This window comes from Oncorhynchus masou, chromosome 17 (assembly GCF_036934945.1).
Source record: "Oncorhynchus masou masou isolate Uvic2021 chromosome 17, UVic_Omas_1.1, whole genome shotgun sequence".
Lineage (NCBI taxonomy): Eukaryota > Metazoa > Chordata > Actinopteri > Salmoniformes > Salmonidae > Oncorhynchus > Oncorhynchus masou.
In genome coordinates this window covers 10,559,790-10,570,739 of record NC_088228.1, presented here as the reverse complement: position 1 = coordinate 10,570,739, position 10,950 = coordinate 10,559,790, and the positions used below count along the sequence as shown (strand labels likewise).

General features: G+C 40.9%; 1 protein-coding gene across 1 annotated transcript; it reads right to left on the bottom strand.

Annotated features, from left to right (window-relative positions):
• Positions 1-1,157: 1,157 nt before the first annotated feature.
• LOC135558426 (regulator of G-protein signaling 21-like) lies at positions 1,158-4,870 on the bottom strand. The gene is made up of 5 exons (XM_064992222.1): positions 4,584-4,870; positions 4,293-4,367; positions 2,281-2,339; positions 1,988-2,154; positions 1,158-1,644 (listed from the first exon to the last, which is right to left on the bottom strand). Exons 1-5 carry the CDS (start codon positions 4,637-4,639, stop codon positions 1,450-1,452), a joined length of 552 nt encoding a protein of 183 aa, XP_064848294.1. The 5' UTR covers positions 4,640-4,870; the 3' UTR covers positions 1,158-1,449.
• Positions 4,871-10,950: the final 6,080 nt, after the last annotated feature.

Sequence of the window (10,950 nt, the reverse complement as noted above, 5' to 3'; positions counted from 1 at the left end):
CACAATCAGCTCCTTCATTTTGTTGACGTTGAGGTTATTATCCTGGCACCACTCCGCCAGGGCCTCACCTGCTTCCCGTACTCTGTCTCCCTCTGGCGGTGTGGGGGCTGTGCTTTGGCAAAGTGGATGGGGTTATATCCTGCCTGGTTGGCCCTATCCGGGGATATAGTCGGACGGGGCCACAGTTTCCCCCTCCCACCGCTCTCCAGTATCTATGCTGCAATATTCTAGGTGGCGGGGTAGTCTGTCCTGTTTGGTGTCATTCACCTGTCTTATCTGGCTTCCTGTGTGATCTTAAATATGCTCCCTCTAATTTTCCCATTTCTCTCTCTCTCTCCTTCTAGGACCATGCCTCGGGACTACTGGCCTTACTACTCCTCGCTTTCCCCATCTCCAGTCCACCTGGTTGTGCTGCTGATCCAGTTTCCACTGTTCTGCCAGCGGCTACGGAACCGTAACCTGTTCACCGGACGTGCTACCTTGTCCCGGATCTGCTGTTTTGACCTTCTCTATCCCTCTCGCTCTCTGGACTGCACCTGTTGTCTCGACCTCTGAATGATCAGCTATGAAAAGCCAACTGACATTTACTCCTGAGGTGCTGACCTGTTTCACCCTCTATAACCACTTTGATTATTATTTGACTGTGCTGGTCATCAATGAAGGTTTGAACATCTTGAAAAACATTCTGGCCTTAATGGCCGCGTACTTTTATAATCTCCACCCAGCACAGCCAGAAGAGGACTGGCCACCCCTCAGAGCCTGGTTCCTCTCTAGGTTTCTTCCTAGGTTGCTGGCTTTCTAGGGAGGTTTTCCTAGCCACTTTGCTTCTGCATCGCTTCCTCTTTGGTGTTTTAGGCTGGGTTTCTGTATAAGCATTTTGTGACATCTGCTGATGTTAAAAGGGCTCTATAAATACATTTGATGGATTGATTGATTGAATCTCGGCTGCAATATCTGGCTATGTTTGTGTTATCAGATGAGACCTTGCTGCAATGTTCAGTGTAGGTGGAGAGCCATGGTCGATGCCCTAACGCGTCACAGCGGGATGAAGAGGACTAAGGCCGCACCCCGATTCTCTCCTCTCCTCCAGAATGGTACTTGTACTTACACATGGGATTGATGTAATCATTGGCTGGAGGAATTTTCACATCGCTAAATCCATGAATATATTTATTTTTAAATGTACAATAAATCGTTATAGCAACAAGCTGAATTACAAGTACAACTTACAATGGAATTAATAAATATGAAATATTACAAGTTGCCAAATTTACATCACCATCAATATATACAAATAACACAGACACTTGAAGTCAGTAGCGTTCGTTGGTTGTTTATCAGGTGAACCATTCCATGTGAGGGAGTGTTCAAGTCAAGTGCACACTTCAAGAGAAGAGCAGAGAATGGGATTGCCAGAGTACATTTTTGTGGAGTCTGAGTCAGTCAGTCTCAAGTTCTTTTCTGTTTTCCTAAGCCCCTGCCACCAGCACACAGGTCCTTGTAGTAGTCAGACTGAATGAACCGAGGATATGCATCGTTCTCCATAAGGGTACAGACCTTCCTCTGGGCACCGTCAAAACAAGATGGGGTTGGCTTGTGGAGACTCTGAGCAATCGTGTCTCTTGTGTGGTAATCGACGTTGACCTGATTTGAGAAAAGAATTCAATAATCACACTCGACACAACCTTAAATAACCCTATTTATACACTCTTATCATACATGTCAGTCGTTCTTCATCTAATTTGGTTTTAGAAGTAGGTTACTTTTAAATCTATTATAGTTTTCCCTTCATGTCATCCTGGAAAGTTTAAAGATTATATTCTCCCACTGTGCAGCAAGTACAGAGTTACTCATGGGGAATTTCTAAATATTATTATTTTTAATCTGTATAACTTGCAAAGAAAGTCACTCAATAATTATCACTATAAGGAACATGAAGTGATATACATGATGGTACTGTGATAATGATAATATAATGCGTTTCTACCTCCATAGGGGAGTCACTTTGGATGAATTCTTCATAAATGCTAGTAGCTTTCCAGGCAAGCTTCTCTGGACTGGTGATGGACTTGAACTCTTCACAGGCAAGCCAAAACTCCAGATTCTCCTCACAGAACTCAGATTTCAGGAAGACCCGAAATGCCACTTGGCCACCTAGAAGCAAAATGGAGAGAAAATATTTCGGTTGATTTAGGTGTAATCTGCAGTCTGGTAGTGTGTTTTATATATTTACAAAAATATGTTATCTATATATATATATATATAAAAAACAAAAATTACATGTATGATTGAGTAGTTTCTCTAAGGATTGTCCCCACTGTTTCGCCTCATTAACAGGTCTGCAAATAAAACAAAAAACAAAAAGAGGTTGAAATATGGGAATAGTGTAATTGAATTGGTGTTGCAAGGTATACTGGTAGACCAGTAACAATCAAAACGTCACGATTCCAAGATTTTAGAATAACATACCGTTTCATATAATACTACAAACATTTTCGGCCCTACCGATCTAAAGAACCCGCTATCGCCTGTTATGAAATGTTTACAATGTCAGTTGTTTACAAGTTCAGTAAATGTTTTAAGCAACAGCAATTAGTCTCTTGTATGCACCGGTCCAATAATGTCCACTTCACTTTCATGCGCTTATCATGTGGCAGCTGTGATCAGCAAGCCGTAACCCCTGCCAGCCCGCACTCCCCAGTCTTCCTGCATATCTATTCCTCCATCAGTTTTTTAAATATAATTGAGCCTCGATGCCGAGCAGGGATGGAGACCCTGATCAATCTTCTGTTATTACGTTTGTATGTTTGATACACTGGAGCAGTGCACAGAACGATCAGAATTGATACATTGTATATAATTTAATCCTTGATACAATCAAGAGCACAGGCCAATCTGGGTATAGTCTTTTGCACATTCGCTGTCACACAGCAGTGCCAGAGAGGAAAAACCGCTTCGCGACAGACATGCTTGCAGCTTTAGAGTAAAGAAAACGGCTTGTAGCTCAAACGGTTTAACAAAATATTACTCCTATAAACGGGGCTACCCTTTTGTCTTCCTGCGCGATTTCTGTGATATTTCACAAACCATGTCGCGGGCGGTTTTAAACTAATCCCGGTTCGTTAATTATTGGTTTGATAAACAACGTTATTCAGTCATGTTACCTATCTAGCTAACAACCTGCTAACTTGACAGTAGGTCTAGGCCAGACCTATCTAGCTAACAACCTGCTAACTTGATAGTAGGTCTAGGCCAGACCTATCTAGCTAACAACCTGCTAACTTGATAGTAGGTCTAGGCCAGACCTATCTAGCTAACAACCTGCTAACTTGATAGTAGGTCTAGGCCAGACCTATCTAGCTAACAACCTGCTAACTTGATAGTAGGTCTAGACAGCTAACAACCTGGTCTAGGCCAGACCTATCTACAGTAGGTCTAACAACCTGCTAACTTGACAGTAGGTCTAGGCCAGACCTATCTATCTAACAACCTGCTAACTTGACAGTAGATCTAGGCCAGACCTATCTAGCTAACAACCTGCTAACTTGATAGTAGGTCTAGGCCAGACCTATCTAGCTAACAACCTGCTAACTTAATAGTAGGTCTAGGCCAATTTGATTGCCACATGAAGAAAGTAAAAGGGTCTGCAACTCATGAGAAGTGCTTCAAATGTAGGTTTGATTCATATATAGCGTTTTGTCCTTACTGCTACAATGACATGCGGATCATTATGCATGTATATTCCTTCCTCCCATTCCTCCAGCCAAATCATAGGTGGGCATTTGCACATTTTGGAGCTGCAGGTAGGTAGCCTCGTGGATAGAGCGTTGGATCAAGTCCAGGAGCTGACAAGGTAAAAACCGGTTGTTCTGCCCCTGAACAAGGCAGTTAACCCACTGTTCCCCGGTGGGCCGTCATTGTAAATAAGAATTTGTTCTTAAAACTGACCTGCCTAGTTAAATAAAGGTAAAATAAAATAGCCATTCTATGCAGTATTGTATTATACAGTGAACAGTGTGAAGTTAATGTGTTGTATTGAGTAAAAGTGTGAATGTCTGTGACGGGTTTGTTTTGTAGCACATGCACATAACGTTTAGAAAACGGGAACAAGCGTCAGGAGGACGGGGTGAACAGGACGCTCGGCCACAGAGCCCACCCCCCTTCACCATACTACACGGTATCGTGATACTTGGCCTGGTATCATATATTTAGTAAAATCATGGTATAGTGACAACATATTTAAAATACATACCAGAAAAATTATCTAGAGTTTTTTTTCAGTTTCACATTACCTGTGCATTTTTTTCCTTGAATGAGGTGAGGGACTATTGAGGAAGTTGTGGAGTCTCGATTTCCAGGGTTTATGCCTGCAGAATAAATGATAAGAACACAGAAATAAATGTTCAGTGGTCTTTTTAGAAATGTATTATAGTACACTTATTGATAGGCCAGTCACATTACGATGTTTCATATGTGATGAAATTATGCAAATGTCATACAATACAAATATGGCTCATAACGCCTATAACAACTTTTATTTAAAATAATAATAATAACATAACCAAATTACATCAACAACTTACAAAAGCCTTTTGGTCTTGTCAATGTCTTCTGAGGCCGTCTCACAGCAAATATCCATTTTTTTTAAATTATTGTTTGTGTTCAATGGCTAAATACTGTGTACATATCACCCTCTCAACCCTGTCCGTTGAGTTTCCAGACCCAATTCTCAAGGAAGCTCGGTGGATTCTTTATGCTCTCTGACAAAGCCAAGAATACCCAAACTCCACCGGCATCTCAATCCTGATTGGCTCTTCTCCATAATCACGGGGAAATCTACACTCAACAACCAGTGATGTCGAGTCACTGAGCATTGTCCCAAGCTAACAATAGCTCAACGCAGTCCCAGCCAGCACATTTGGTTCCTTTGAAATTCTGCAAATTATAATACCAGTTATAAGTTTGGACACACCTACTCATTCGAGGGTTTTTCTTTATTTAAAAAACAACAACTATTTTCTACATTGTAGAATAATAGCGAAGACATTAAAACTATGAAATAACACATATGGAATCATGTAGTAACCAACTCTGGTTCCTTTATTGTTCTCCTAGGAGGTTTAATTAACACTCTGAGAATGGACATTATAGGTTTATTTAGGGGGTTTCGAATAACTTCCTTAAAACTCTCACTGAATAATTTTTCAATAAGACTTTTAATAACACTGCTTGCTTATTTGGGGTAATCATTTTTGAACTCCAAGCACCTATTGGACAAGTAAGTGATAAATAAAATTGGGTTGGATTGGGTTGGATTTGGGTTGGATTTTGATTTGATTTGAATTAGAACCATGAGGAAGACTGTAGGAAACGTTATGCTGAAGTAGTGAAATTCCCACAGAATAATTTTTTTTTAAACATTCTTCTTTTAGAACATTTTCAATGTCAAACTTTACCATTTCGAGAACGTTCCTAGAACATTACCAACATTGAAATTAAATGTAACTGTTTGAACTTTTAGTAAAAGTGTAAATTAATGAAATACCAAAGAAACTATCCTGCACCATTCCCAGAAAGTTGTGGGAAGGTTGTATGCAAAATAACCATAGGACAACCATGGTCTCACCATGCTCTAAGAGACATATGGGTCTCAGAATTGTTATGGGTCAGCTGGGCGTGCTTTTATCTGACAAGCGTCACTCCTATTCCTCACATTTACTTGCCAGGCCTTTTGTGGAATAATAGATGAGGAAACATGAGAGCAACGAGATTCAGACCTCATGCTCCCCTTTATTATTGGCTAATTACTGATGTAGGATCTTCATTTGCAGAGAATTTTCCTGCACTACAGGAAATGCAAACGTGTAGTGTATTTGAGTTTTCAAAATGCTCCTAAAGTTTGTAATTACCATTTAGAAATTTCAGACTTGATTTATCCTAATACAAACTGTATCAACCCCTACATAAATGTCCATTCATTATAATCCACAAAATAATTCACATTTCCTGTTGCTGCAGGATTATTTTCCTGCTCTAGCAATCTGACTCAAATTAAGATCCTACATCTGTACATAACAATGCATTACGAGGCATGTCTAGTTTTTGAATGGAATCACATTCTTGTCTTTAGAAGGTGTAATCATTGGATATCAGCTGACGTGTTCATCATTGATCAAACTGATCTCGAAGCGACAACACAACGCTCATTAAAATAAAAACTGAGGTAACAGGAGGGAATGACAGGAGTTGTTGTGTTTATGTCACCATTTTATTTGTGACTTAGATCAATCCAAATGTTTTTTTGTGTGTGTGTGTGACTTCATAAGAAAGATACATTGGAGAAAGATAGAATATAAGTGGATGGACATGTTTTAAAGTTGCAGATGGGGGAATTCAAATCTCCATAGCAGAGGGCAATGCATGGTCCAGTGTCGGTTTTAGGCCACCATGCCAAACTCCAGCACATCCAAGGAATCGTTAAGCACTTTAAAATACATTCTCTGTAAGAAATGTGCTACATAAAATTGATGAATTGATTCTTTAGAGAATAAATGTGTATCTGCATGTTCCCTTTAGGATTGCAAGTGCTTTGAGTTGTCTAACTTTGTAAGCGAGACAAAATGTAGAGTTCAGGGGGTCCTAATTTACAAAGCATTAGCACCTATTTTTTTTTTTGATTTTGTGAGATATAAAAAGTGTGTATAAGGGCAGAAACATTGATAGAAGTTAGGAAAGTTTAAAACTGTAAAATGAAGTAACAAGTAGACTAGACTGCTGCTGGTAGACTACTGCTATGTTATTAGCTGTTCAATAGGAAGAATGAAATCTGAGTTACTTGGGTTTGTGGCCTTTACCCAAGATGTTATCTCAGGCTATTCCATCATCAGGTTGAGAATCCTGTTCAATCAGGTCAAGAATGTTCTTTAAATAGACTGTTTGAGGAGTTAAAAATGCACCTCAGTGGATGAAGGTGTGGTGAGGAATGACTGGAATGTTCTCTGACAGCTGGTAGTCTATTTATAGGATCTGTGTTGTAGCCAACCAACAGGAAGTGTATTCAGCCCAGGAATAGTCTAACACCAGGACCCATATTCACAAAGAGTCTCAGAGTAGGAGAGCTGATTTATTTTATTTTAAAGTTGAACCTTTATTTAACTAGGCAAGTCAGTTAACTAAGAACAAATTCTTGTTTACAATGACGGCCTAGGAACAGTGGGTTAACTGCCTTGACCAGAGGCAGAACGACAGATTTTTACCTTGCCGGTTCATGGATTCAATCCAGCAACCTTTTCGATTACTGCCCCAAACGCTCTAACCACTAGGTTACCTGCCACCCCGTGATCTAGGATCAGGTCTTCTCTTTTATTCATTATGATTTAAAGGGCAAAACCGATCCGACTTCAACACTACTCTGAGACGCTTTGTGAATACAGGCCCAAACATAGACATACTTCATTTGTGGTCATGTTCTGAAGGACCTAACCTTTCTTTGTTACCACAAACGTGTAACATGAAGTAGGTTACTATGCACATAGGTAGATAGGTATGTAGACAATGTTATTTTAAGAAAAATTATTTTTCATGTGACGACCCAATTGACTCCGACGCAGAGGAAGTGAGAACCTGCTGAACGAAACAATCAGTGGAAATTCTTGCAGACACCGCAGGGGTTCAAACTGTAGAACCCAGTTCCTACATTTGAATATAAAAATGTATTTTATCAAACAAAACTATGCTTCAGTTTATCTCTGGGACCCATAGGATGACAAATCAGAGCAAGATTACTGAATGTAAGTACATTATTTACCTTCAGAGGTAAATGTATCAAACCAATTGCCGTGATAGTTTTCTGTTGTTGTGCACTCTCTTCAAACAATAGCATGGTATTTATTCACTGTAATAGCTACTGTAAATTGGACACTGCAGTTAGATTAAAAATAATTTAAGCTTTCTGCCCATATGAGACGAGTCTATGTCCTGGAAAGTTTGCTGTTACTTACAAACGTCATGCTAATCACATTAACACACTGTTACGTCCTGACCTTAGTTCCTTTTTTATGTTTCTATTTTAGTTTGGTCAGGGCGTGTGTTGGGGTGGGCATTCTATGTTTTTGTTCTATGTTTTTGTATTTGTGTGTTTGGTCTGGTATGGTTCCCAATCAGAGGCAGCTTTCTATTGTTGTCTCTGATTGAGAACCATACTTAGGTAGCCTGTTCCCACCTGGTGTTTGTGGGTAGTTGTTTTCTGTCTCTGTGTCTGCACCAGACAGAGCTGTTTCGGTTATTCTTTTTGTCATTTTCGTATTTAGTGTTCAGTTGCTAATAAGTATTAACATGGACACGTACCACGCTGCATTTTGGTCCGATCTTGACTACACTTCCTCAGATGACGAGGAGAACCGTTACAGAACTACCCACCACCAAAGGACCAAGCAGCGTGGTGAGGAGCAACAGAGCTATCTGGAGAAATGGACATGGGAGGAGATACTGGAAGGCAAGGGACCCTGGGCACAGGCTGGGGTCCATCCAGGCGCCGCCAGAGCCTCCCGCCTGTCCGGCGCCGCCAGAGCCTCCCGCCTGTCTGGCGCCGCCAGAGCCTCCCTTCACTCCGGAGCTGCCAGAGCCGTAGAGGGCGCCTCAGTCCAGAGGCGCCCTCTACGAGGGTCTACAGTCCGGGGCCCGCTGCGAGGGTTAGGGTTATCGCCACCTAAGTGGGTCAAGACTGAGGTGGAGCGGGCCCACGTCCTGCACCTGAGCTGCTGCCGTAAGATGGCCCACCCGGACCCTCCCCTTTAGTCAGGTTTTGCAGCCGGAATCCGCACCTTTGGGGGGTACTGTCACGCCCTGGCCATAGAGAGGCTTTTTATTCTCTATTTTGGTTAGGCCAGGGTGTGACTAGGGTGGGCATTCTATGCTTTTGATTTCTGTGTTTGGCCAGGTGTGGTTCTCAATCAGGGACAGCTGTCTATCGTTGTCTCTGATTGAGAACCATACTTAGGTAGCTCTTGCCCACATGGGTTTTGTGGGTAGTTATTTTCTGTTTAGTGTGTTCTGTCCACAACTCCTCCCTCATAGGTGACTCATTACAATGATTCATTGCTGTTTCCTGCCTGTCGCTCACTAGTCCCTATGAGGTGCTTAGTGATACAGGTTATGGGTTCTATAGGCGATTGGTTTAATTCCTGGAAATTAGATTACATTAAGAATTGCCTCTGTCTGTTACCACAGAAGGGGCGATTTTTTTTTTCAGAGCTTCTTCCAGCTGGATTGTAAAGGTGCTGTGGCACTGGTACCTGTGGCGGGTGTGATAACCTTCATTATAGCGTTTTTTTTTCTCCCCTGGGTCTATTTTTTATGTGTGTGGTTCAGTGCTGGGCGCAAGCTGGTTACCAGTGCGCATCATACCGCCTGTTGTGACAGAAGTGGCACTGCCAATCGGGGTACCATTTGTTACAGGGGCCCCCAAACCCAGAGTAGAATGAGCTATCATGCAGACCTTAGCACATAAACAGTTGTGTTGTAACAAGGTGTCAACCCAAGCAATTTGATAAAATTGACATAATAAATGAAATGGCATTCATTTTAAATTGCACTGCGTTGGACCTGAAACCGTTCCTGAGAGTATACCTTGGGCCAAATTATACCCAAGACGGTTTATCTTCACACATATTGTAGGCCTAAGGCAGTGTTTCCAACAGTCCTCCAGGACCGCCAACAGCACACAATTTTGTTGTAGCCCAGGACAGTTTTGATGTTAGTTGACAAGTGTAATCAGGTTTGCTTGTCCTGGGCTACAACAAAATTGTGTGCTGTTGGCGGTCCTGGAGGACTGTTGGAAACACTGCCTTAGGCCTACAGTATGTGTGAAGATAAACCGTCTTGGGTATAATTTAAAAGAAGAAGGGAAGTGTGGCTTACTTGCACAAGGTGTGTCTCTCTCCAGAATGCACTCTCTCCTGCCAATTTGTGTGTCTTTATTGTTTCATAACTTCATTGTGTAAATTGTTTGCCCTCTGATAGTTAGCGTCTATCAATTCCCCATTACTTACAATATATCACCAGTAATACATTTACCATTAATCCCAATAATTTGTTTAGTTACGGTAATTTCTGATAATGCATTCAATATATTCTTATTACAGTCATTACAGAGTGAACACGTTGTTTTCAGAGCTCACAACCTTTGCTACACTTTGTGAGAAACAAGTTATGTGTTTCTGTGTCTGATAAGCAGGATTTTCAACTTGCAGTTTTTTGTCAACGATATGTCTGTGCTATATCTCTCTCCGTCAGAGCACAAAAAACACTTCCACACATCCTGTTCTTCTGACGAGATAGAAAGTCTGCTAACCCGACCGTTCTGAGGCTTCTGACTGTCACATGACCCAGTTAAATGAGTAGAAACTGGTTACTAATACACAGTGTTGTCTAAACAAGGAAATTATGACGATTTGTCATGATGTTTTTTTTTTTTTTTTTTTTGTCTCACTACCTCAATCACCAACCAAACACATCTGAAACAGAGAACTAGTACAGGAAGCGACAAACTGCCACATAAAGTTAGATTCTCTCCCGCCAAAACCTTCTCATGGTAACACTTGACCTAAACTAAAGCATCCTGGTGTAATGCTTTAGAAGTTGTTATTAGCATGTAGGAGCCTTGATGGTGTCTTGTAAAAAAGTCTTGTAATATGTTCTATCTTTCTATGCATTAACTGTTAAACTATCTGGCTGTTATTTGGTTCAGATGCAAAAAGTGACCTTTTCAGTAAAATGTGTGAAGCTTCTTCAACAAAACTGGTCTTTAATAAAACCTTAGAATGTTCTAAGTAAATTATCAGTGTTTTGAAGGATTGAAGCAGTAATTGTTGTGTGTGTGTGTGTGAATGTATGTGTTTTTATTGAATTTATATTCAGTAAGATCCTAATTTAGCAAACAAATAACATTCA

What these genes read in the sequence shown, in the direction of transcription:
- LOC135558426 (XM_064992222.1), bottom strand. Translation starts at nt 4,639, where the DNA reads ATGGATATTTGCTGTGAGACGGCCTCAGAAGACATTGACAAGACCAAA. An exon ending in GAAACTACTCAATCATACAT is followed by an intron (nt 2,155 to 2,280) that starts GTAATTTTTGTT and finishes TTTTGCTTCTAG; the next exon opens with GTGGCCAAGTGGCATTTCGG. An exon ending in AAAGTGACTCCCCTATGGAG is followed by an intron (nt 1,645 to 1,987) that starts GTAGAAACGCAT and finishes TTCTCAAATCAG; the next exon opens with GTCAACGTCGATTACCACAC.